General features: G+C 44.5%; 3 protein-coding genes across 5 annotated transcripts; all 3 read right to left on the bottom strand.

The window, feature by feature from the left end:
• Window positions 1-1,461: 1,461 nt before the first annotated feature.
• LOC130193739 (P-selectin-like) lies at window positions 1,462-14,092 on the bottom strand. Its single transcript, XM_056414426.1, has 20 exons — window positions 14,014-14,092; window positions 13,536-13,922; window positions 13,327-13,434; window positions 12,347-12,532; window positions 12,063-12,254; window positions 11,327-11,518; window positions 7,870-8,055; window positions 7,572-7,754; window positions 7,277-7,462; window positions 6,925-7,110; window positions 6,621-6,806; window positions 4,485-4,670; window positions 4,183-4,368; window positions 3,829-4,014; window positions 3,525-3,710; window positions 3,222-3,407; window positions 2,787-2,975; window positions 2,497-2,685; window positions 1,860-1,970; window positions 1,462-1,761 (listed from the first exon to the last, which is right to left on the bottom strand). The coding sequence occupies exons 1-20, from the start codon at window positions 14,090-14,092 to the stop codon at window positions 1,691-1,693; spliced, it is 3,561 nt and encodes a 1,186-aa protein (XP_056270401.1). The 3' UTR covers window positions 1,462-1,690.
• A 263-nt stretch (window positions 14,093-14,355) lies between these two features.
• On the bottom strand, window positions 14,356-17,816 carry LOC130193745 (L-selectin-like). 3 transcript variants are annotated; one of them, XM_056414435.1, is made up of 7 exons: window positions 17,470-17,816; window positions 17,296-17,400; window positions 16,383-16,487; window positions 15,256-15,435; window positions 15,002-15,091; window positions 14,892-14,913; window positions 14,356-14,716 (listed from the first exon to the last, which is right to left on the bottom strand). In XM_056414435.1, exons 1-7 carry the CDS (start codon window positions 17,807-17,809, stop codon window positions 14,671-14,673), a joined length of 888 nt encoding a protein of 295 aa, XP_056270410.1. In that variant the 5' UTR covers window positions 17,810-17,816; the 3' UTR covers window positions 14,356-14,670. The 3 variants fall into 3 exon arrangements, with proteins under 3 accessions (XP_056270410.1, XP_056270411.1, XP_056270409.1); XM_056414436.1 differs by having other exon boundaries at window positions 14,897-14,913; XM_056414434.1 differs by having other exon boundaries at window positions 14,356-14,913.
• A 1,400-nt stretch (window positions 17,817-19,216) lies between these two features.
• sele (selectin E) lies at window positions 19,217-23,958 on the bottom strand. Its single transcript, XM_056414427.1, has 15 exons — window positions 23,880-23,958; window positions 23,682-23,754; window positions 23,148-23,555; window positions 22,910-23,014; window positions 22,612-22,803; window positions 22,292-22,483; window positions 21,952-22,140; window positions 21,654-21,839; window positions 21,338-21,550; window positions 20,999-21,187; window positions 20,697-20,882; window positions 20,387-20,593; window positions 20,111-20,293; window positions 19,884-20,013; window positions 19,217-19,775 (listed from the first exon to the last, which is right to left on the bottom strand). The coding sequence occupies exons 1-15, from the start codon at window positions 23,880-23,882 to the stop codon at window positions 19,715-19,717; spliced, it is 2,517 nt and encodes an 838-aa protein (XP_056270402.1). The 5' UTR covers window positions 23,883-23,958; the 3' UTR covers window positions 19,217-19,714.
• Window positions 23,959-25,799: the final 1,841 nt, after the last annotated feature.

Genomic DNA, 25,799 nt, shown 5'->3' with positions numbered 1-25,799 from the left:
TCAAGTCATCGAAGATGGGGGACGGTGGGGGGGGGGGGGGACCACCCAGGCACTGTACCCAGCTGGAATGCACCAATCCTGGGGATGGAAGGTTGAGAAAACCCAAGGTGGGGGGGGGGGGTGGGGGGGCTCCAGACAACGGAGGGGCTGAAAGCTGTTTCAGGGGGAAAATGCCCCGGGTGACACGGAGATATGAAGCCCCACTGTATGGAGTGCCTCCTTGCCCCAGGCATGAACCCTCTCCTGGACCCATCTCATATTTCCCACTATGAAATCAGACCTCGCAGAGCAGAGAGCGCAAGTCAATGGTCAGGAACAATCTAACTGTCTGTCACCGTGGTATGCTCCTGCCAACCGGAGCCAAAGAAGTGTGCAGCAGAGTATACCAAGTGTGTGTTTCTTCGAGTCCGCCTTTGTATCTGTGTCTGTATCGGCTCTAAGTGTCTGGCCTGTGCGTGTGTGCGTGTCTATGTGCGCACGTGCAAGGTGGAACAACACTCTTTGTTGTCGGGACTAAAGTATCATAATGTGGTTCCTTGTCTATCTTTCGAGGGAGACGAAGGGAGAGATGCCACACTTAAATATCAGGGAAGGAAGCCAAGGTGGTCACCTGCAGGGCTTTTTTTTCTTTCTTCCTCCTTCTTGTGCGCGAGTCTGAGCACAGTTGGCACGACACATGTATGGTTGCCAGCAGCAGTGGGTGGGATGAGGAAAAAAAGAATCAAACCGTGATCATACGGTCACAGCGGGTAGCAATAACCTCATTATTATTCTGATGGTAGCCAAACAGTTTCCTGTCGACAGTGTGGTTATTTATTGCACCCTTCATGCCAACCACGGGCCACAAACCCTCTGTCTTTTAACCGCTATAATTGGCTTCACGCTGATGCAGCGCCGAGACGGATGCACACGCTTTGCTGAAGATGCTCCATTGGCCACTGCCAGCACAAGTCTGGGGGTCTACTATTGGCACAGATACACAGGGAAGATTCCATATATTAGATACAGCCATGCAATAGAAAGTACATACTTAAACAGACAATAGATATGTATTGGTAAGTATAAAATGTATATCAGCCCTAATGTGAACCATGTTTTTTTATCACCATGCGAGGCAATTAAATTCAGAATACTGTAATTAATGTGGCTGAATGTGGGATCAGTGCCCAGTGTGACACATTGCTCTGAGACTGATGATATATCACCTCATTACCACTCGGTGACGGGAGCTTTCAGGTCACTAAATATGCTAAACTGACATTTTGTGGCATCTCAGAGGTTTTCTGCCACTTCAATAATTGACCCCAAAGTATTGGTTCTCATTGAGGAGGTCAAAGGTGGGCCCCAGCAACACAGGGTCACCGCAACCCGGTCCCAAATTACACTGGACGCGGAATGCCAACCCTGATCACATGGCTGATGTACGGCTGATAAAATAAAAATAAAATAGGTCTGATTCAGGACGTTTCAATTTGTTTATTGAAAACAAGCAATATTCAAGCAAACTTTGCATTATGCCTTTTAAAAATGAAAATGTGTGCAAAAATGTTGAATTGAAATTACAGTTAAAATGAAGTTCTAATCCACACTGTAATCTGTTGGTACCAGTATCATACAATAACTACCAGGATTAATATAGTAACAGCAAGCAATAAGTGGCAGTATTGAAGTATTTGCTGGAGAAAAAAAATTAAATCTCAAAATCAAATGCTGGATTCTCTCTGTCTCCCCATGCAGGTGCTTCAGACATGTTTGTTTTTCCTGCAAAGATCAGAAGCAGGGGTCAGGGATAATACGCTGTGAGTGCTACATCATGACGTATGTGTGAAACCGCACAGCAGCGCCGCGGTGGATCTCACCTCTTTTCTTAAATCGCATTATAATCAAAGCCAGTCCGATGAGGACGAGCGGCACGGCATAGAAGGCTGCGACAGACACAGACGATAGAAATCCAGTCATCACGGGCATGTCTTCCGCAAAAACACATCAAGATCACGGTCAATACAGAACACATCAAGATCACAGTCAATACAAGGTTTTTAACAACTTTATGTTGTTATATCTTCATGTTGCATGATCCATGATCCACAGATTATTCATCACAATCTCGTCACTTTGAGCCCGACTGTAATACCGTAACAAGAATTAGATTGATTACCTTAAAACGCTCGCACAGACATTCATGGTTACCAGAGGATGGATTCTAATGATCTCAGTGACTTTCTCTCTAGCGCCACCGGCAGGTCAAAGTTTTCCCTCATCCAGTGAAATATTTCATCATCTACCTGAAGACTTCAGTGACCCCCTGACCTCCTGCTCTAGCGCCACGCATTCATGTCAAAAGTCATACAGTCAAATATCCAATGCTTTCATTTATAATCAAATACATGCTAAACTAATGGCATTCCCCTCAGCTTCAGTTGTAGTTTTTGCTTTATTACAGCATGTCAGCATTGCCATGTGTTCATGTGATCATGCAGACGAACATCGATGTACCTGTGCAGTTCGGCCGGCTGTCGTTCCAAAACCCGGAGGAGGAGCAAAGCAGCACCTCCGTTCCATTCAGGGAGAATCCCTCTTCACAGGAGAAGAGACACTGGGAGCTGAAGCGGAAGTTCCCCAGAGGATGGGAGCAGTTCATAGACAGGGATACAGACGAGGCCCGAATGGCTTCACACTGCACAGCTGCCATGTGGAAAGGACAGAAATGGTAATGACTGACATGGGATCAGCCGTTAGAACACCGGCATGACAATAGGGAAGTTGAAGGTACTGTGAGCACTCACGTTGGCATGTGGGTCGATCTTGACTCCAGTAACCTGAGTTGTTGCACGTCAGAGTTGGTGTTCCTCTCCGCCAGAAGCCCTCGTTGCATTCAAAGTCACAGTGGGAGTCAAAGCTGAAAGAGGCGTATGGATGACTGCAATTCATGCTCCCATGTTGTGGAGCCTTGGCCAGTAGAGGGCATGGCTGTGCTGTGGATAACAACAATATACGACCATCAGCTTCAGGCCGAACAATCCTCATCTTCTGGGTATTCCCTTCAACACCTAATTATACATTCAGGACCAAGTTAATGACACAGCTGGTGTGTTGTGATATGAATGAATGTATGGACAGATGTAAACCCACATTCCAAATCACAAGTGGACAGTAATGTGCACACAGCAGGAAGGAATATATGCCAAGTGCATCTCCGATATAATATAATGATTTATTACCCAGACAGTGGGGTATTCCTCTGCTCCACATGCCCACGGAGGTGCACTCTGTGTCAGCTGTGCCGTTCAAGGCAAAGCCTTCCTCACAGGTTGATGTGCACCGAGAACCAAAACTGAACTCTTCATGGGGATCAGAGCAGACTAAAGAGCCGTGAGGGGGAGAGCTCACAGCGGGACATCGTTTAGCTGCATGGGGAAGAAGAAGAACCACATATATTTAATAACTTCCCATACAGGCAAGCCATCTAAACCATTAGATAAGGAGCTCCTCTTTTGTTGGTGAAAAACAGATGCGCTTTTTACCCAAGCAATGAGGGATGTGTGCGCTCCACGCGCTCAGGGAGGTGCACTCGGTGTCAGCCGTCCCATTCAGGAGGAAACCCTCCTCACAAGCTGACGTGCACCGTGAACCAAAACTGAACTCTCCGTGAGGATCAGAGCAGACTAAAGAGCTGTGAGAGGGAGAGCTCAGGGCCGGGCATCTCTTAGCTGCAGGGGAACAGAGAGAGAAGGAAAGACTTGATACAGCATTACAGTCAAAACATCAAAAACATTACGTTCCAAGCTCTTCTATGGATTGTAATCGATAAGTAATTAAACACTTTACCCAAGCAATGTTGGATGTCGGCTCTCCACTCGCCCAGAGAGGTGCACTCGGTGTCAGCCGTCCCATTCAGGACAAATCCGTCCATACATGTTGACGTGCACCGTGAACCGAAACTGAACTCTCCATGAGGATCAGAGCAGACTAAGGAACCGTGAGAGTAAGAGCTCACAGCGGGACATCGTTTAACTGCATAGGGAACAAGGAGAAGGAGAACCAAATCGATGGTAGAATTTCACATGGGAAAGACGTGCTGTCAAGCCATCTCAACCATTCAATTAGAGCTCCTCTGTTGTTTATGAAAAACAGATCATGATAGAGGTGAATGCAAGTCTTTCTGTTGTTGTTGTTTTTTACCTAAGCAACGAGGGATGTGTGCGCTCCACGCGCCCAGAGAGGTGCACTCGTTGTCAGCCGTCCCATTCAGGAGGAAACCCTCCTCACAAGCTGACGTGCACCGTGAACCAAAACTGAACTCTCCGTGAGGATCGGAGCAGATTAAAGAGCCGTGAGAGGGAGAGCTCAGGGCCGGGCATCTCTTAGCTGCAGGGGAACAGAGAGAGAAGGAAAGACTTGATACAGCATTAGTCAAAACATCAAAAACATTACGTTCCAAGCTCTTCTATGGATTGTAATCGATAAGTAATTAAACACTTTACCCAAGCAATGTTGGATGTCGGCGGTCCACTCGCCCAGAGAGGTGCACTCGGTGTCAGCCGTCCCATTCAGGAGGAAACCCACCTCACAAGCTGACGTGCACCGTGAACCAAAACTGAACTCTCCGTGAGGATCGGAGCAGGTTAAAGAGCCGTGAGAGTAAGAGCTCAGAGCGGGACATCGTTTAGCTGCATAGGGAACAAGGAGAAGGAGAAGGAGAACCAAATCGATGGTAGAGTTTCACATGGGAAAGACGTGCTTTACTTTACTAACTATCGTCCAATATCTCTGTTGCCAAGCTTTTCCAAAATTTTGGAAAAGGTCGTTCATAAACGACTGTACAGCTTTGTTGCAAAGCATAACTTGTTATACGGAAGCCAATACGGCTTTCGGCTGAGAACGCGGTCACTGAGTTTCTGTTTGACACATACACTGCACTTGAACATGGAGAGAACACTCTGGCATTATTCCTAGACCTTTCTAAAGCTTTTGACACGATCGATCACTCAATACTTTTTAAAAAACTGAGCCATTATGGTGTTAGAGGTACGGCACTCGAGTGGTTTAAAAGTTATCTTCGTGGTCGAAAACAATATGTGAAATACAAGGGGTTCAAACCAAAATCATATGATATAACTTGTGGAGTACCACAGGGTTCTGTATTGGGACCCCTGCTGTTTATATTGTACATAAATGACCTTCCAAAAGTCTTAAAACGTGTTAAAAGCATCCTCTTTGCTGACGATACAACTATCTATATTTCATCGAAGGACCACCATAACTCATATCAAACTGCAAATGAAGAGCTAAAAATTGTATCGGATTGGTTCAAAGCGAACAAGTTATCTCTAAATGCACAGAAAACTAATTATATGCTTATAAATAAATCAAATAATCGCCCAGATCAAGATTTTAGGCTTGAGATTGACGGGGCAAATGTCTCAAAAGTCCAGTGCACCAAGTTCCTTGGTGTCTATATTGACGACAATCTGCGCTGGCATCAACAGATTGACAGTTGTCGAAAGCGTATACGAAGCGGCACATTTGCCCTGCGTTCCGCAAAAAATATACTCTCAACAGAAAATCTGCGTTTGTTGTACCACAGCCTTGTCCATCTGCACCTCTTGTATTGTAATATGCTCTGGGGATCCGCAGCTAAAACTCAGGTCAAATGTATCAAGATTTTACAAAAAAGGGCTGTGCGGATCATCTGCAACGTGAAGAATAATGAACACACTGAGCCGCTTTTTAAGAGATTGGGCATTCTGAGATTTACAGATCTACATTTGTGTCAAACAGGAATTTTTATGTTCAGATTTATGAATAATAATCTTCCACATAATCTGTTATGTATGTTCACAAGGAACACAAATGTCTACGACCACAACACGCGGCTGCGTGGTGGCATTCATATAAATAAACATACAGTCGACATTGTATTTAAAAGCTTCATCTGTCGAGGTCCAAAGCTCTGGAGACAAATTCCGGACGAGGTCAAATCGGCATCCACCACCAAGGCATTTGGTTCTCGCCTTAAACGCTATCTCACTTCTTTTTGAAAGTTTTTAATATTGATATACAGCCTGGCGGCACAGTACAATAGAGGAAAAATATTTCAAATAAAATGTATATACATAATTTGATGTTCGTGATATTATTTTTATTTATTTTTTCTAAGTTATCAGTAGTTCACATTTGTTTTTTATTAATATTTTTACTATGACTGTTTCTTTTTCTTTTGGTTTTCTTTTCTTTTTCCTATTCTGGTTTTATGTTGTTGTTGCTTGTACGACATTTTATGTTTTCATCCATATGTGTGTGTACTGTCTGTGTGCCTGTAGTAGTAGTTGGTAGGGGGGGGGGGGTGAAAGGGTTAGGGGAGGGGCCGTCCAACTCCTCATCTCAGAGGAGCCTACAGACCTTGGTCTTTGGACGGTCCTCCATTCGTAATTTTTTTTTTCCTGTTGTTAATGTCTGCCAGTATGTACACGTTATGTATGTACTTATGGAAAATAAATTACTTACTTACTTACTGTCAAGCCTTCTCAACCATTCAATTAAGAGCTCCTCTGTTGTTTATGAAAAATAGATCATTATAGAGGTGAATGCAAGTCTTTCCGTTGTTGTTGGTTTTTTACCTAAGCAATGAGGGATGTGTGCGCTCCACGCGCCCAGAGAGGTGCACTCTGTGTCAGCCGTCCCATTCAGGAGGAAACCCTCCTCACAAGCTGACGTGCACCGTGAATCGAAACTGAACTCTCCGTGAGGATCGGAGCAGGTTAAAGAGCCGTGAGAGGGAGAGCTCAGGGCCGGGCATCTCTTAGCTGCAGGGGAACAGAGAGAGAAGGAAAGACTTGATACAGCATTACAGTCAAAACATCAAAAACATTACGTTCCAAGCTCTTCTATGGATTGTAATCGATAAGTAATTAAACACTTTACCCAAGCAATGTTGGATGTCGGCGGTCCACTCGCCCAGAGAGGTGCACTCGGTGTCAGCCGTCCCATTCAGGAGGAAACCCTCCATACATGTTGACGTGCACCGAGAACCAAAACTGAACTCTCCATGAGGATCAGAGCAGGCTAAGGAACCGTGAGAGGAAGAGCTCACAGCGGGACATCGTTTCGCTGCATAGGGAACAAGGAGAAGGAGAACCAAATCGATGGTAGAGTTTCACATGGGAAAGACGTGCTGTCAAGCCATCTCAACCATTCAATTAAGAGCTCCTCTGTTGTTTATGAAAAACAGATCATGATAGAGGTGAATGCAAGTCTTTCCGTTGTTGTTTTTTACCCAAGCAACGAGGGATGTGTGCGCTCCACTCGCCCAGAGAGGTGCACTCGGTGTCAGCCGTCCCATTCAGGAGGAAACCCTCCTCACAAGCTGACGTGCACCGTGAACCAAAACTGAACTCTCCGTGAGGATCGGAGCAGGTTAAAGAGCCGTGAGAGGGAGAGCTCAGGGCCGGGCATCTCCTCGCTGGAAAGGGGGAAACAAAAAAACCAAGATACATTTTCTGGTTTGAAATGATATCAGAGATAAAGATCATGAGGCTGACATTCTATTTATTTGTTTCATGTTTTTTTACCCAGGCAATGTGGTAAGTCTGCGCTCCACCTGCCCAGGGAGGTGCACTCCGAGCCGGCTGTCCCATTCGGTAGAAAGCCCTCGTCGCAGGCCGTCGTGCACACGGAGCCAAAACGGAAGGAACCGTTTGGGTCAGAACAGTTTAGGGAGCCATGAGGAGGATCTATTAGGTCACACGTCTTAGCTTGAAGAAATCCAGAGACAGGGGAGAGACTTTTACACACACACACAAGAAGTAAATGAACACACGGATGACTTAAAGCAGCAATGACAACAGGCTTCGTCATCTGTGGTCATACCTCGGCAAACAGGAAGTGCACAACTCCAGTTGCCCTGTGAAGAACACGTCGTCACGTTTGTGCCAATCAGATCAAATCCCTGTTCACATTGCCAAGTGCACATCGAGCCATAGCTGTAGTTTCCTAAAGGGTCCTGGCATTGCATGGAGGCATGGGGAGGAGCCTTTAAACGGCTGCACTGCACCACTGGAGGAGAAGATAGATAGATAGATAGATAGATATATACTTTATTAATCCCCAAGGGGAAATTTGTCGAGTCAGTAGCAGCAACACACAAGAATAAAAAAACAAAACACAAAATATAAGAAGGGTTAGGGTGATCTGGCAAGAGGTGAACTGTTGTAGAGCCTCATAGCCGTCGGCAGGAATGTTCTCCTGTATCTCTCCTTGTGGCAGCGGAGCGTGAGGAGACGTCTGGAGAAAGTACTCCTCTGTCCCTGTAGGAGGTGGTGGAGAGGGTGGTCCGGGTTGTCCAATATGGACACCAGTTTCTTCAACGTCCTCCTCTCCACCACCTGTTCCAGGTGCTCCAGCTGGCAGCCGATGATGGAGCCAGCCTTCCTAACCAGTTTGTTAAGGCGGCTGGTGTCACCGGCTCGATGCTGCTCCCCAGCAGACAATGGCAAAGTGCAGCACACTGGCCACAACCGACTGGTAGAATAACTCCAGCATCTTGCTGCACACGTTGAAGGATCGAAGCTTTCTCAGGAAAAAGTCGACTCATCCCTTCTTGTACACAGCGTTGATGTTGGCCTTCCAGTTCAGTCGGCTGTCGATGGAGACGCCCAGGTACTTGTACTCCTCCACCATGTCCACGTCCACTCCCAGGACACTCAGAGGTGTAGGAGCTGTCGCCTTCCTCCTGAAGTCCACCACCATCTCTCTGGTCTTGGCCACGTTCAGCCGCAGGTGGTTCTCATCGGCCCACTTTACAAAGTCACTCACCACTGCCCTGTACTCCTCCTCCCGTCCATCCCTAATACACCCGACCACTGCAGAATCATCAGAGTACTTCTGCAGATGGCATGACTCCGTGTTGTACTGGAAGTCACTGGTGTACAGGGTGAAGAGGAAGGAGACAGAACAGTTCCTGTGGGGCTCAACATCACTGACCACCGTTCCAGACAGCACACGGCCCATTCTGACAAACTGTGGTCTGCCTGTGAGGTAGTCAGTGATCCAGGAGATGGTGGACGCGTCCACACCGGCCACCGCAGCTTCTCACTCAGCAGCAGTGGCTGGATGGTGTTAAATGCACTGGAGAAGTCAAAGAAAGTGACTCTCACAGAGACACGGTTCCATCCAGGTGCGACTGAGCTCGTTGCAGCAGGTAGATGATGGCGTCGTCCACTCCCACATGAGGCTGGTAAGCAAATTGCAGAGGGTCCAACGATGATTTCACCTGAGCCGGAGGTGGGCCAAGACCAGCCTCTCCAGCACCTTCATCACATGGGAGGTGAGGCGACCGGTCGGTAGTCGTTGAGGCCAGATGGTGCTGACTTCTTTGGGACAGGGACCAGGCACGGCGTCTTCCACAGCACGGGACTTCCCCAGCCTCAGGCTGAGGTTGAAGAGGCGCTGCAGGACACCAGACAGCTGGGTGGCGCAGGTCTTTAGGACCCTGGGGCTGATGCCATCAGGACCTTCAGCTCTGCGCTGGTGTAGTTTCTCCAGCTGTCTTCTCACCTGGTCAGTCGTCACAGAGAGAGGGGAGGTGGAGGAGCCCATTGTTATTGAGGGCTCGGTGGATGTGCAGCTCAGCAGGGGGACAGAGGGGAGGAGGTGTTTGGGAGGTGTGATGTGTGGAGGAGGCGGGGAGGGCTGTGAACTGAACCTATTGAAAAAACAGTTCAGCTCGTTGGCCCTCTCCAGGAGCCCCTGGCTGTCTCCTCCCACCTTGAAGCCAGTTATCTGCTTCATGCCAGACCACACCTCCCTTGTGTTGTTCAGCTGGAGTTTGGCCTCCAGCTTCCTCCTGTAGGAGTCCTTGCCCTCCCTGAGCTTCACCTTTAGGTTGCGCTGGGCTTTCCTCAGCTCATCCCTGTCTCCAGACCTGAAAGCAGCTTTCTTCATGTTAAGAAGCGCCTTCAGGTCCCTGGTGAGTCAGGGCTTGTTGTTGGGGAAGCAGCGCACAGTCCGTGATGGGATGGTGGTGTGTTCACAGAACTTGATGTATTCCGTGATGCAGTCGGTCATACTGTTGATGTCCTCCCGTGCGGTCCACACAACACATCCCAGTCCGTTGACTCGAAGCAGTCCTGTAGAGCGTCGTTAGCCTCCAGAGACCACCTCCTCACAGTCCTGGTGGTCACCGGCAGCCTCTTCACCAGAGGAACATACCTGGGTGTCAGGCGGACCAGGTCATGATCAGACCTGCCGAGGGGAAGGGCAGTGGCGCTGTATGCGTCCTTAGTATTAGCATACAGCAAGTCCAGAGTTTTATTGTTCCTTGTTGGGCAGTCTATGTATTGATGGAAGGTTGGCAGAGCTTTTTCCAATGTGGTGTGGTTAAAGTCACCAGTGATAGCCATGAATGCTCCAGGCTGATGATTCAGCAGAGCAGACACAGTGGAGTGGATGGTGTCCACAGCTTCCTCAGCGTCAGCTGATGGCGGCACGTACACGACAACCACAATGGCGGACGTGAACTCTCTCGGCAAATAGTACGGGCGCATCCCCACGGCCAACAGTTCAATGTTCGGGCTACAGAAGCGCTCCTTCACGCACACATGGTCCGGGTGGCACCACCGTTCATTCACATAAACAGCGATCCCGCCCCCCCTCATCTTACCGCTCTGTGTAGCGTCTCTGTCAGCCCGAACAGTTCTGAAGCCGGGCACGGACGCGCTGTGATCCGGATAGTCCGCGTGTAGCCACGTCTCAGTGAAGCACAAGAGACTGCTCTCACGGAAGATCCTCTCGGTCATTACCAGCGCGCCGAGCTCATCCGTCTTATTCGCCAAAGACCTCACGTTCCCCGTTATGATCGACGGTACCGAGGGTTTGTATCTCCTCGTTTTAGCCCTCCGCTTGACACCCGATCTGCAACCGCGAGCCCTCCTCCGTAGCTCCAGCGGGATCACAGGTCTGTCTCCAGGCAGAAGCTTCGGCCTGCACAGCGCGATCAACTGAGCACGCGAGTAGACGACGGTCCCCGTCATTGTTTTGCTGTGGCTCACCGATACTCACGACAAAGTGAACAAAAGCCACAGTAGAATTATCGAAAAAAGTAGTTATGGTCCAGTGTCCGACCGTAACTAAGACAAACGTGAAAGAAAAGAAAAAGAGAGGAAAAGTGCAAAAAAAGACAATAAAATAAAAGCAAAACGCCACTACTGAAACAAGCAGCCGTTGGCACAGCGCTTCCCTAAGGAGAAGGAGAAGAAACACCATCACTCATCAGAGCGGGAAGCTTGTGTTGCTTTCAGGGAGCCCTGGCATGATTCCTGTGACCCACCTGCGCATGTAGGGGTCGGGTTGCTCCATTGTCCCGAGGCCAGACAGGTGAATGTGTCCTCTCTGGTCAGGTGGTAGCCTTCCTGGCAGGTGAAGTTACACCGCGAGCCAAAGGAGAAAGGCTCCAGAGCGTCCAGATTCACACAGGTCACGTTGCCCGTGACCGGAAAGAAGACGGGGGAGCACTTTTTAACTGTGGCGGGTGGGATAGAGATATGAATCACACTCAGTCCACTGCATTGAAGTCAACGTCCCTATGATACACGTCCGTTAGAAAGCAACTGTGTATTATGACTCCACCTTTATAAACATGCCTGTGAGCATTTGGGTGGGGGATTTGAATAACCATGCTGACATAATTTACAGCCAAGGGAAACTGTATCTGCCATTCCCGCATTCAATTGCAATGTTTGTTTCAGAAGGCAGACAAATGAGTGTGAAGTAGAGCGATGACAGGTGTGACCTGAAGCTAATCTGCTGTGCAGTCTGGACAGGACGTGACTTCACTTTGGGGCCAGGCTAAGTATTAGAAAAAGCAGTCCGTTTATTAACAGGGGTCAAGTTCAACAAAAAAGGAAGTTACATGAAAAGAGAAATTGTAGAGAAATTCCTAAGAAATTGACTAAATACTACGAGTCTAAAGGTCAAACTGTCTCTAAGGGGACAATAAAGTATATTCTATTGCATCATAAAGCATATATATATATATATATCAAATTTAATGACAGTGACTTTACTTGTACATGGGTGGACACTGGCCGTCCACTGGCCGATGCGGTCACAGCGTATCTGGTGGGGCCCACTGTGCTCGTAGCCCTCATCACACCTGACCTCACAGGTGGAGTTGTAGCTGTAGGAGGCGATGGGGTGGCTGCAGTTCAGACTGCCTGCACCGATGCCGGTGCGGTTCAGAAGTGGACACCGTTCGACTAAGATAGGGCAGTGAGGAATGTTTTCTTTGTGACTTTAAACAGGTGAAATAACACTTTTTTTTGGCGTTGTCGAGATCCAGTTGACGTACCTCGACACAGAGGGGCGGGGTGGTTCCACCGGCCGCTGGCTTGGCATCGGCGCTGTGGCACGCCGACCAACTGGAAGCCACGTTCACAGTAGAAACGGCAGGAAGAGTTGAAACGATTGGACCCATGGGGATGGAAACAGTTATGGGAACCTCGTTCTGGATCCAGCGAGGGTGTGCATGCTATTGCTGAAGAACAAAAAAAGGAAACATAGAGATTGTTATATTATTTTATTTGACAGAAAGAGGTCAAGGTTGGCTTCAGGGGAGACACCCCGAGGTGAATAGGGCAAACCGATATTAGTTCATTCATATTATATCACCACGGAACGTCCCCTTGATAACTTACATTAGGACAATTATTTTTTGTTTTACAAATTTTTTGTATAATGCAAATTAGGCATTATTTTATCAAATTTGTGCGAATCTGCAAACATTTCCAGAATATAAATCTGAACATGGATGGAGCTTTGCAAAAATGTTGCCATAGTTTTAGGAAAAACATGTTAGATTAATAATAAATATGTCAACAAAATCCTGTTTAAAAACGTATAAAAATATAAATGGGAATATAATTGCTACTAAAGTGGAGATTTCCAGTAATAAAACTCACTTTGAGGAAACTTTATAGATATGTATTGTAAACCTCCTACAGGAGAATAGGGTAAACCTTGTTTAATATCACCATAAAACTTCTCCAGTTGACTTCTTTAATAACGACAATGTTTTTATTTATTATTGTGATGCATCATCTAATGCTTACATTTGGTGAATTTTGGATACATCTACAAATGCAAATAGACAAAATGTAGTACAATTAACTCTTTAAAGTGTATTTTGGATGTTTTCTTTCCACTAATATGAAAGAAGACTAAATAGCCCAAAACCCAAAAATGTACAAAAATGCATGAAAAAACAATGTTTTTGTCTTAATGTACATTATGTACATCCCTTAAATACATTATGAAAAAAAAAGTACTCACCCTCTTCACATCGTGACCCCAGGAAACCAGGATGGCACCGGCAGGCAAAGTCTCCTATGGTCTCCCCACAGTCTGCATTTGCACTGCAGGAGTCCTTTGTACACGAGGCTAACACACACACACACACACACACAGGGTGATCTCATATGCTATAATAAGTCTACAGGAGTCAGTAAATGTGTTCATCTAGTACTATACGGGTGTTTTACCAGTGTAGCAGATGGTTCCCTTCTTCTTTCGACAGCTCTCATTGTTCCACTTGGCCGTGTCTTTGTCTCTCTTGATGTAAATCTCCACACAGTCCTGAGCTGCTATGTTATCTGGCTCCTTCGACGCCCAATTCTGAGCCTCCTTGGGCACCTTCTCATGGGTTTCTTTCCAGACCCAGTCTCGGCCCTCTTTGCCGATGCCTATCCAGTAATATCCTCGGTTGAACGGCAGCATATTGTTCAGGAAGTCGTTCTCCGCCCCGTTCCGGATGGGCACCAAGTCTGTGAAGTGCTGAAGGCACCACTTGCGGGCCTCGAGCCATCCTCGATTCGGAGTGGTGCTGTAGTTGTAGGTCCATGCCCGTGCTCCTCCCCCGCCGCTCAGGTCTACGGTTAGTTTCACACGCGGGAAGACAAAGTAGAACCGGTGAAGCTAGAAAAATAGCAATCTGATTCCTGTAATATTAATCAGACCTACCTTGGGAAAATGCAATGAATGCAACTATCAGCAACATGCGACGCAGCCTTTGTCTCGTCTCAACTGCTACTTGAAACATCTGAAATATAAAGAGATTCTCTTTTTTTTTTACAGAACCGCATAAAAGTGCGAAGCGTAAGTCACTCAAGCTTAGTCACTTTGCTGACAATCAATGGCAAAGTGGTATTTATTTTCCTGCAGAGAATTAGTCAATGACCAATTTTGTAATATCACTTTTTAATGTAACTTCCTTTCAGGAAGGACACCACCCATAAAGTCAAACACACGGACCCAGACACACTCACACCACACACATGCAGACACTCACACGTTTTGTAAGATTCATTTGATTTAATTAGACTTATTTGGAACAAAGATACCACAGGAATTCACCTCTAATGTTGATAAATACATTTACATAATGCATGATCTGATAATGAATAACATGCACATTGGTACAACCATGCAGTATATCCAAATAAAGCTCCAACATACAGTTTATGAGAGAAAATGCCTAGCTAAGTGAATATTCTATCGCATAAAGCCTGTGCAGACGGTTTTATTTATACAACCATGTACTAAAATGAATAGGAGTAACTGCATTTGTGTCATTATAGATATATTTTGATTAGACATAAGCGAGGTCCCAGTTGTCCGTCAACCCAGAGCCTCAGTGGATGGACTCGTGGTTTCTTCAGGCTGCCTGTGAGAGACGAGCACATCGACATTAAAGGGGACACTTTCTGAAAGATTTACTGAAATAAATCACATTTGAGCATTTTTGGTGACAGACGCAGTGACCTGTGTCTCAACTTTCCAAATATGGAATGTGTGTAAATGAGTGGAGCGGCTCTGGACAAGTACATTTCAACACTGACCTTACTTGCGCAACTTCCTTTCCTGTGAGAAATGAACAGACCAACCGATCACTATTGAGGTCTGCTGCAACAACGTGCATCTCTATTTCTCTGCATTGAGAGACACTCACGTTTTCTGCGCTTCATCCAGCAAAAACAGACGCAGCAGAAAGCGGAGACGGCTACACAGCCGACCACCGCCAACAGAGCCTGTTTATAGCCTGAGAAGATGAGAAAGCACCTTTTAAAAAAAAAATGTATCCTGAGTCAGAGAAAACTTGACAACCTGCTACTGCTTCTACCGCCTATAATAATACTAATAACTCATCACAAGCAGAGAATCAGCAAAACCAATACAATGGTTGAAATGACTTCAAACAATTACTTGCACAAAAAGGTCTCGGGCCGCTCCAGACCCCGGTGACCCCGCAGGTAACGTCCTGCGAGCCGGTGATCAGGAAGCCCGGGTAGCACTTAAACCAACAGGTTGAGTTGAATGTCAGCTTTTCCCCCGAGCAGTTAAGGTATCCATCACCAGGCTGAGACAGAGGGGGGCACTCCACAGCTGGGGGCAACAGGTCAAAGGTTATAGGGATGCAGTTATGTAGCCTTCATACTGTCACAACAATACACACATCTGCTGATGCAAGTATTTTGATCAGTACTTTGAATGTGAGCCTCACGCTGGCCGCAGGAAACAGAGGATACAGATGCTCGGCTTACGGTGACATATTTTGTCCAAAAAGACTTTTTACCCTTCCGAAAAGAGCGGAGTCTGTCCACAACATCAGAATGTGACCTATTACTGAGATACAAATATACAGCGACTAAAAAAAATGTTGACTGTGGTAGTTTTCAGGTATGCTTAATCATTTTCAGGAAATTCTTAGAAGACAAGAGCATGGTGGATTTTGAATTATTGGAGAAAATAAGCTCTGTGGAAAACAATCATTTAGGATAACCACACGTGTTGTTGAGCAAGATGATCTTTAAGATCACTTTTTATGATTCTTGAAGCATATACATTCAATATAGCTATATATATATATATATATACTACCGTCAAAAGAACACCTCAATTTCTCCTGTTGTTATTGAAATGTACACAGTTTAATTTCTCAATGTAGTCTGAAATTATAGCATAGAACAAATAAACAATTGGAGATTAAAAAAAAAAATCCTGGAATGGTTTTGTTTAACTAAATGTATTCTAAATGTTTGAATCTTTTTCAGCTATAACAGCCGAACACACTCGTGGCATTCTTTGTACAATAGAAATCAAATATTGTTCAGAAAGTTATTTACTGTTCCAGGTTATTCACTGGACTTGAACTGTTTAAATTTCAATAAAAACTGGAAAAATGTAAGTGTTCTAAAACTTTTGACCGGTAGAGAATATATATATATATTGTACTACAGCGACCAAAAACTATTTCAGTGTAAATATGGGCATCTTAGATATATTTTGACCTTTTCTTTAATTACACAACACCTACTGTAATACCTCCTCACCTGTCTGGCACTTGTTTCCCGTGAAGCCGGGCTCACAGAGGCAGGTAATGTTATCTATGGTCTCCTGGCATCTTCCCCTGTTGCATGACATTGCCGTACATTGGGCTGTTAAGAAGAAAATGCAACACTAAAACCATCACTTTTGAAACTATCAGAACCAACACAATCACACAGCTTTTACGTACCTTCATAACAAACAGGGCTTTTAATTCACATGATAATGCAGCTGATATTAGGCTATAAAGGAACTACACCACGGTGGAATGACTTCATATCACCACCATGAAGCTTAATGTGGACTTGTGTTCGACTTAATGTCTGAAGCTTGTGCCAACCAAAAACCTTATTTAAAAAAAAATTAGAACAACTTTGAGACAAACCGGAAAAAAATGCCAACAAATTTCCAGGTTTTGGGACTCAATCCTGCAGCGCTCTATTACTGTTACATGTTATAAGATAAAATAAGATAATCCTTTATTATTCCCACAGTGGGGAAATTTCAGGATCACATTAGAGTATTATTTAAAATAAAAGATTAAAAATAAAACACAATAACAATACTAACTACTTATACTAAAATACTAAATATACAGAGGAAAGAAAATATATACACAAGGCAGTGACCAAAGTGAATTTCCAGCAGGTTAAAGTGTCCAGGAAAATAAAGTCCTGAGTGTGCCAAGAACTCCATCAATCTACTGCAGTTTGTTATGTGCAGTTAGCCGGCACTGCTGAAAAAATATAAATGTATTGTCTTAAATTCACCCCCTTTATGCAGTTTACAGCATATGGACATGAACAACTACAGCGAGCAAAAACTGTTTCAGTGTAAAAATGTTCATGTGAGAAATATTTTAAGATGAACTTTTCTTTCATCACACATTTACTGGGATTTACTGTAATACCTCCTCACCTGTCTGGCACTTGTTTCCCGTGAAGCCGGGCTCACAGAGGCAGGTAATGTTACCTATGGTCTCCTGGCATCTTCCCCTGTCACATGATGTTGCCGTACATTGGGCTGTTAAGAAAAAAACCACCCCGGTTTTGAAACAGTCACAACCAACACAACCACACAGCTTTTACGTACCTTCATAACAAACAGGGGATTTTAGATTGGTGCACTTCTCATCGTTCCACTTCCCTCTGTTTACTCCTGTATTCACGTAGATCTCCACGCAGAAGTCTTTGATGTGGTTGTTGTTGGGCTCGTTCGCTGCCCATGACTGTTCTCCAATCCACGTGCTGTTATTACCAATCCAGGTCCAAGTCTCATTCTTCTGGTTTTTAGTGATTCCAATCCAAAAATATGGACTCATGTTTCTGTTTGGCAGCAAGGAGACCAGATAGTCGTTCTCTCTCTGGTTCTGGATGACCACCATGTCTGTGTAAGTTCTCTGGCACCACTTTCGGGCCTCGGTCCAGTTCATAGTTGTGTTTGAGTAGTGATATTTCCAGCCCATGGTAGTCTCGGCCAAGATACCTAATGTGTATTTTGAAAAAACAAAATATAGTTAAGAATAACTCCAGATTGATAATTCAACATCAAATTCAATGTGTCCTTAATGCTAAAACTAATACTCACCAAGTAGGAGGATTACCATCCACTTCATTGTCTTTGAGTGACCTACAAACCAAAGAAAAAAAATATATAACAATAAAATAATCATTGATGTATTCCATTATTAAAAAAACATTTAATAATCCTACTTACCGAGGTATTTCAGAATAATAGCAATGTTTAAAAATAATAATACGATACTTAAGATAGATTGCTTTCCTAATCGTATCGAATATAAAACTCCATACCAAAGAGTTTCAGGAAGTGAATGATAGTTTGGTGCAAGCAGGAATCAATGTCAGGCTTTTATATTTCTCTCCCAACATTATCATATAATACATGGATGTTTACTCTTCAGAGTGAATGCGTGTGATGAATGAATGACTGACATAATGACCTCTTATACCTGAACAAACCTTTTGGGAAATACCCTTTGTTTCCAGTAAACGTGGGGCAAATCAGGGGCAGAATCTTTTCAGTAAAAGAGAACACAAATAATAACAATAAATTAAAAAAATTCTAATTAAAGTAAAGCACAGTGAGGGTCACTGAAAAAAGTAACCAACACAAAAAAGAGAATTTAAAAAGGGGATAATTTAGCCAGTTTTCTGCAATGAATTGCATATACTTAGTTGTTCCGTTGAGGCAATTCCTTCTATTATTTCCTTTACTTAAAGAACAAATTGACTTTTTTAAAGTATCTTCTCTTTTTATTGATTGACTCAAATCTGTTGCATGCTGGACATTCTAGCACCATGGAATAAAACCTTTCCCTTGTAAGTAGAATAAGTGTCACCAGCTGACACAGCATTACTGCATCCTGACATGTTGTGAATTGAAGTTTAAAAAGTGCCCATTCAGTCTTAAGCCTTTTATTGAAGACATCGAATCTATTTCTGGTCCTGCTGAAGTGCTGATATGAAAGACTCTGAATCAAACAACTGTGATGACCTGTAAAACAGATTGCCTCAGCAAAACGTCTCTTCCTGCAGCCCCTCAGTGTTATTCAACTCTGTTTGGACCGTTATGAAACAGACACGAGGTCTGTGTTGTATTCGGAAAAAGCTTCTTCCTGAGCCTCTGATAAAACACATGAGGTCCTGCAACGTCAGGATAAATGCTCCTATCTCAAAGTGTGGGCCTGTGTTGATGTTGCGCGAGGATTGATAGCTGAACCTTTCTATAGGACCGGTGTATCGACTGACTATAATTTCTATTTTCTTCACTGACAGTATAGATATGCGTCACGATGAAGATGTAGAAAACCACAAGCAAATGAAAGTTTCACATTTTATTATGAATATAAATGAGCGCTGCTTTAAGAATACAGACATATGAATGAGCATTTCAAATGCAATCACCATCAGTTACATAAATAGTACATAAATACGGAAATAAGAATAAGAATATTCACAGTTCTGCACGACATGGCATTCGTGGTGTTATATAATATTTACAATAACCCAAATATAGCCACCTTTTCAACATATTTGTAAAGATTTAGAACAATGTGTTCAATATATAACTCCCCTTGGGAGGAAATACAGTACATGTCTCTACAAAATCAGAGCAAATCATGAAATTCAACAGCACATAATATATCAATCTCTCATCATGAAATTGCACTCACACGTTGAGTTTTCCTTTTAACAAGTTTCATACGAGTGTAATGTATTCATATTGTTCACATAACTATGACTGATGACTCACATACATTTATTGCTATTGATTAATTTAGTTGTCATTATTTGTCTCTGAAGAATATGACTGTGTTCTATATCAGGCTGTCAATACTGTTTTTGTAGACTTGTGGAGGGGCCTCTATGTCAGAGTTGCTGTAAGAAAAAAGAAAAGTAAAAGATAAGTACTGTGATTCAACAAAGGTGGTTCTCTAAAAAAAAAGACAGAAAGTATTATTCAAGCGAGTTGAATGCGTATCTCACCTGTTAAGCTCAAACTTGTTTGCCCTCTGTTTCAGCCGTTTCAGGATCCACACAGCGAGAGACAGCCCAGACAACAGAGCGCCCCCTGTTGCCACACCAGATGCAATGGCAGTGACCGGGGATGGGGGAGCTGTCAAAAACATGATCAAATGTGAATTATTTTATCTATAAACATGCATTTTATTCAGGTATTACATCAAAATACGTGTTTTCCTTTTCTGCTTTACCTTGGCAGGTGGGTTTCTGTCCACTCGTCCAATTGCCATGACGATCACAGGTCAGCAGCTCATGTCCCTCTAATGAGTAATCCTGACTGCATGTGAAGGAGCACTGTGAGTTGAACACTGGCTCACTGTTGGAGCAGTTGATATCACCGTTTTCAGGAGCCTCGAGCAACGGGCATCTCACTGCTGTGGGAGAAGACAGCGAGGATTTAGATGCTAACCATGAAGTTTTGATAACACATTACTAATAATGCAGGTAAAGTGGGGGCATGTGTGTACCTGTGCAGTTTGGCGGTGCGGAGGTCCACTGGCCTGGATTTGCACACTCCATGCCAAGTGCACCCTGCAGCTCGTGGCCTTCGTCACAGGTGAAAATGCAGACCGTACCAAGTGGATGGGGGGTCACAGTAGACGCAGGTGAAGACAGAGCTGGGCTGCAACTGATCTGGCCACTTGTTGGGACCTCAGGAGCGAGACATCCTATTGCTGAAAAATAAAGATTATAATGAAATGATGATGTCATGACATAGCACAAAATCAGAGAAAGAGAGTTGCGAGTACAGGTTCATGTGAACATATGCTACCATACCTGTGCAGGTAGGTATGGCTTTACTCCACAGTCCGCCCTCAGAACACTGAGTGCTGGGCGCTCCCTGCAGTTCAAAGCCGGCTTCACAGCTGAAGCTGCAGGTGGAGTTTGGCCGCAGTTTAGTCAAAGGTCGGCTGCACTCGGTGACGAGGTGAGCTCCTACTTCCGGAAGCTGGCAAGTGATGGCTAACACAGAAAGAAAACATTTAAATGTTCCTCAAAGGTAAAAAAAAAACCAGAGATCTTAATAGTATATTATATGTAAAGTGGGTGGTTGGATTCAACTTGAAGTGCGCCCTCACCTTCACAGCGAGGCTTCCTGTCACTCCACACAGCTGCTGACGTGCATGCCACCTTGCTCGGCCCCACCAGGTGGTACCCGGGGCCACAGCTGAAGCTGCAGATGTTTCCGTAGCTGAACATCACATCTGCATCGGCCCCACAGTTCACAAAGCCGTTGTCCAGCTGCTGGAGAGAGGGGCACTGGACAGCTGCAGAATAGAAAGGGGGAGCAGAACAGGTCAGCGGTATTCTTTCAACAACAACAAAACATGATAACTGACTTAGATAAAAGATAGTGTTGATATAATGGATACAATAAAATCCTATGAGATTAAAAAAATAAAGAATTGTAGGTTTACCGAGACAAAGCGGCTGCGAAGCATTCCACATCCCTGAGGCTTCACATTGCAGGGTGTTAGACGGGGAACTGGCGAGGATGTGGCCTTCGTCACAGGTGAAAATGCAGACCGTACCAAGTGGATGGGGGGTCACAGTAAACACAGGTGAAGACAGAGCTGGGCTGCAACTGATCTGGCCACTTGTTGGGACCTCAGGAGCGAGACATCCTATTGCTGAAAAATAAAGATTATAATGAAATGATGATGTCATGACGTAGTACAAAATCAGAGAAAGAGAGTTGCGAGTACAGGTTCATGTGAACATATGCTACCATACCTGTGCAGGTAGGTATGGCTTTACTCCACAGTCCGCCCTCAGAACACTGAGTGCTGGGCGCTCCCTGCAGTTCAAAGCCGGCTTCACAGCTGAAGCTGCAGGTGGAGTTTGGCCGCAGTTTAGTCAAAGGTCGGCTGCACTCGGTGACGAGGTGAGCTCCTACTTCCGGAAGCTGGCAAGTGATGGCTAACACAGAAAGAAAACATTTCAGTTTTACTCAAAGGTAAAAACCAAGAGATCTTAATAGTGTATTATATGTAAAGTGGGTGGTTGGATTGAACTTGAAGTGCGCCCTCACCTTCACAGCGAGGCTTCCTGTCACTCCACACAGCTGCTGACGTGCATGCCGCCTTGCTCGGCCCCACCAGGTGGTACCCGGGGCCACAGCTGAAGCTGCAGGTGTTTCCGTAGCTGAACATCACATCTGCATCGGCCCCACAGTTCACAAAGCCGTTGTCCAGCTGCTGGAGAGAGGGGCACTGGACAGCTGCAGAATACAAAGGGGGAGCAGAACAGGTCAGCGGTATTCTTTCAACAACAAAAAAGACGATGATAACTGACTTAGATAAAAGATAGTGTTGATATAATGGATACAATAAAATCCTACGAGATAAAAACATAACAAATTGGCGTTGTACCGAGACAAAGCGGCTGCGAAGCATTCCACATCCCTGAGGCTTCACATTGCAGGGTGTTAGACGGGGAACCGGCGAGGACGTGGCCTTCGTCACAGGTGAACACGCAGGTGGACTGGTAGCTGGAGTTGCCCAGAGGGTCGGAGCACTTCATGGATCCTCCTGCTGGACTTGACAGCCCCTGACACTGGACCACTGGGGACGACGGGGAAATCAAAAACACATTACAGCGGGCTGCATCATTGTAACAATACAGTTCTGTTACTCTGAGTCACATCACTTTACTTTAATGTGTTGCAGCTTTGCAATACACCTCAACTCACATTCACATGAAGGAGGCTGCTCGGACCACTGCTGGGAGGCATTGCACTTCAGGGGCCTTGCCACACTCAGCTGGTATCCTTCATCGCATGAATACTGGCAGGAGGAGTCATAAGAGAAGTTCCCATACTTATGAGTGCAATTTACACTTCCTTTATATGGAACGGTCACCTCCTCCATGTTACACTGGACAACTGTCAACAAAGGAAATAAGACACAATTAGATGTCAGGTCCTGGCTGTAAGTGGCTTAAAGTAAGGCACACTTTAAAATAAAGACTTCATCCTCGTATGTTCTTACCTTGCTCGCACTTCTCTCCGTAAAAGCCCTCGAAGCAAGCACACTCATGGCTGTTGATGGTTTCCACACAGTCGCCATAGCGACACGAGTCGTTCTTACAGGCCGCTGGAGAAAGAAGTAGTACAATCATTTGACTTGCATGACCCCATCAAAAAATTTATTAGAAAGAGTCAAATCAATAGATTCCCCTTTAACATACAAAAAAAAAGTAGCTAAAAATAGCAGCTCCTTTGCTCACCTGTGTAGCAAAGAGCCGTCTTCAACTTTTCGCAGCGCTCATCATTCCATTTTCCCGGCTGCGAATCACTTTTAATGTACATCTCCACACAGTCCTCTTTCACCCGCTTACTCCTCCCACGTCGGCCATTGTTTGGCTCGCCCTTTGCCCAGTTGGTTGCTTCTGGCGTCAGAGCCTTGCCGGTGCCAACCCAGGTCCAGACATTCTCGACCTTGCGTATGCCGATCCAGTAGTAGGTGCGTTTCCTGGGCAGCCAGCTGTTGAGATGCCCGATCTCCTCCTGGTTCTGGATGGCCACCATGTCGGTGTAGTGCTCCCGGCACCAGGCTCGGGCCTGAGGCCACGTCATGTTGTTGTTGTTAGAGTAGAAGTAGGACCAGCATTCTACATTCGTCCATATGCACAGCACTGAGGATGGAGGACAGAGATACAATTTAGTTGTAATAATTATGATGTAAAAAAAATATATATATAAAGTTACATAGAAGTTTAAAGTGGGACGCTAAAGATTCTCTAAACGTTAGAGTTGCATACTTGAGTAAAGAAAGATGAAGCTGATCCATGAGGTCTTAGGTCTGCAGGTCTGAAGTAATCCAAAACTCAACTCCTGTAAGAATAAGTACAAAATATCAATTAGGATCATTTGAAACCGTAAATGCATCACTAACCACAAACAGGAATAAATGAATTTGCACTTAATAGAACTGTATTCAAATAGTTTGGTACACTTACCATTGTAATATGTCTGATAACCTACAGAAGACTCTTGGTATTTCTTTAGTCTCTTCACGTCTGAGGACGAGGTGATTCTGACTTTCATGTGCAGAGGAGCCTGCTTTTATACTCTTCACTGGTCTGGTGCACTTTTCCTGGAAGCTCTCATCAGAAGTGGGCTGTTCCGGGGAAATTCCCACCTCCCACCACTACTGCTCCATCCTGCCAGGGTCCTTGGAAAACTTCCTCTCTCTCTCTTTTTCAATCTGACACAAAAACAATCCTTTGTTTTAATATCTGTACTTTTATTATTATTAAATTAATGGAAACTATTTCCTCAAGTACTGTATTTAAGTACAAAGTTGTACGAGACATGAGTATTTCCATTTTATGGTACCTTACTGCCACTCCACTTTAATTGAGAGGGACATATACTTTTTCCATAAGTTACATATTCTACAGTTAAGTTTTATTTTTCCTATTTCATCCAAGCACATGCTGAACTTGCATGTGAACAAAATGTAATGTATTATTTATTTTAGATGAAAGTACTAGCTCAACAAGCTACATCATTAAATTACTGTTCCCAATAATGTATCACTAAAAATACTTAAACAATGTATATTTTTACATTAACCGTACACATTGACAGGGGCAATTCTAGTTTTATTTCTTATACCTTTATTTTTTATATGTATTAAAGAGTTATTTACACAGCTGTATTAGTGCTTTATTTACTGCTTTAAATAAAGGATCTCAAATTGTGCTGTACTGATAGTGTACCACTGTACCGAAAAACTTGGCAAATCAGCGTACACGTAGCAATGACAAAATAAATAGCATGAAGAAAGTGATAAGTTTCCTGGCGAAAGCACAACAGCACTCAGTGAGGGAAATTCTTTTGGAAGCTGTGAAATCCTGTGAGCTGATAAGAGTGTTAGAGAGATTCAGAGAACCAATGATATAACCTCGCTATTTCTTATTTAAGTTTGGACCGAATGGAAGTAAAAAAGGTGCGAGCTTCACGAGTGTGCGTGTTGATTCATTCCACATGATGCTTATTACGAGCAGCACAAAGTGTGCCAGACGACGATCCACGGACTGCAACCGGCTTTTCACAGTTCAAAGGATGTCAAAGGATGTGCTCATCAAAAAAAGGAAAACGCTAAACAATGCAATGGCAAAATACAATAGCAGAAAACACTTAACAGCTTTTTTTTTTAATGAGTATCCAGAGACGGGAAGCGGAGGCGTCTGCTTGGCTGCCTGTGTTTCCAGATGTGACAGTTCATATCCTTCCTCTCTGACCCCAGGCCCTGGATAGTAGCCACTGTTACTTGACACCTCTTAACCTCCACTCTTTTCCCTGAGAATTATTATAAACTACCGAATTAACTTATACTGAAAAATACCCAAGGGAGAGACTCAGTTTCAGCTTTGATATAAGCATCTTAAACATATGCTTGTATTGTTCATGGTGAACTGATTAGGGGTCTTGCTTCACGTGTATTGTTTTAAATAATAATGCATGACTGTGGGCTAGGGCAAATCCCTTTATGTGAGTATAACCACATTACTATTACTCTTATACATTACTGGAATGATACAAACGTACTCCTACTAAATTTGCTAGTCGCCATGAATCACAGAATAAAAACATCTATTTATCACCACTGTCCTCTTTGGCGTGATTAATCCAGAAAAGAGACGTTATGTGTGAAGCCCGCATGATGGATGACTGGTGTTTAGACACCATCTGGCAACCAGAGGTTCAAGTGCCTGTGGCAGAAACATCCATCCAGCTTTTGGCTGAAGTGATCTTGACCAAAAAACTACATCCGCTTTGACTCTGACCTCTGACCTTCCTGACCGACACCAGCGGAAAATCTTCTCTGGCTACAGGAAATAACAAATCAAACTGAAAGATGAAAGGAAAGC

The sequence above is a fragment of the Pseudoliparis swirei genome, chromosome 5 (assembly GCF_029220125.1).
Source record: "Pseudoliparis swirei isolate HS2019 ecotype Mariana Trench chromosome 5, NWPU_hadal_v1, whole genome shotgun sequence".
In the NCBI taxonomy this organism is placed as follows: domain Eukaryota; kingdom Metazoa; phylum Chordata; class Actinopteri; order Perciformes; family Liparidae; genus Pseudoliparis; species Pseudoliparis swirei.
This window is presented reverse-complemented; position numbering and strand designations above follow the sequence as displayed.

What these genes read in the sequence shown, in the direction of transcription:
- LOC130193745 (XM_056414434.1), bottom strand. Translation starts at nt 17,809, where the DNA reads ATGAACTGGACCGAGGCCCGAAAGTGGTGCCAGAGAACTTACACAGAC. An exon ending in ATCCCCTGTTTGTTATGAAG is followed by an intron (nt 17,401 to 17,469) that starts GTACGTAAAAGC and finishes TTTTCTTAACAG; the next exon opens with CCCAATGTACGGCAACATCA. An exon ending in GGGAAACAAGTGCCAGACAG is followed by an intron (nt 16,488 to 17,295) that starts GTGAGGAGGTAT and finishes TCTTCTTAACAG; the next exon opens with CCCAATGTACGGCAATGTCA.
- LOC130193739 (XM_056414426.1), bottom strand. Translation starts at nt 14,092, where the DNA reads ATGTTTCAAGTAGCAGTTGAGACGAGACAAAGGCTGCGTCGCATGTTG. An exon ending in CAGTGTCCACCCATGTACAA is followed by an intron (nt 11,519 to 12,062) that starts GTAAAGTCACTG and finishes CACCCGCCACAG; the next exon opens with TTAAAAAGTGCTCCCCCGTC. An exon ending in ACACATCCCTCATTGCTTAG is followed by an intron (nt 4,671 to 6,620) that starts GTAAAAAACCAA and finishes TTCCCTATGCAG; the next exon opens with CTAAACGATGTCCCGCTCTG.
- sele (XM_056414427.1), bottom strand. An exon ending in CGGAGAGAAGTGCGAGCAAG is followed by an intron (nt 22,804 to 22,909) that starts GTAAGAACATAC and finishes CTTTGTTGACAG; the next exon opens with TTGTCCAGTGTAACATGGAG. An exon ending in CAGGAAGCCTCGCTGTGAAG is followed by an intron (nt 21,840 to 21,951) that starts GTGAGGGCGCAC and finishes TTTCTGTGTTAG; the next exon opens with CCATCACTTGCCAGCTTCCG.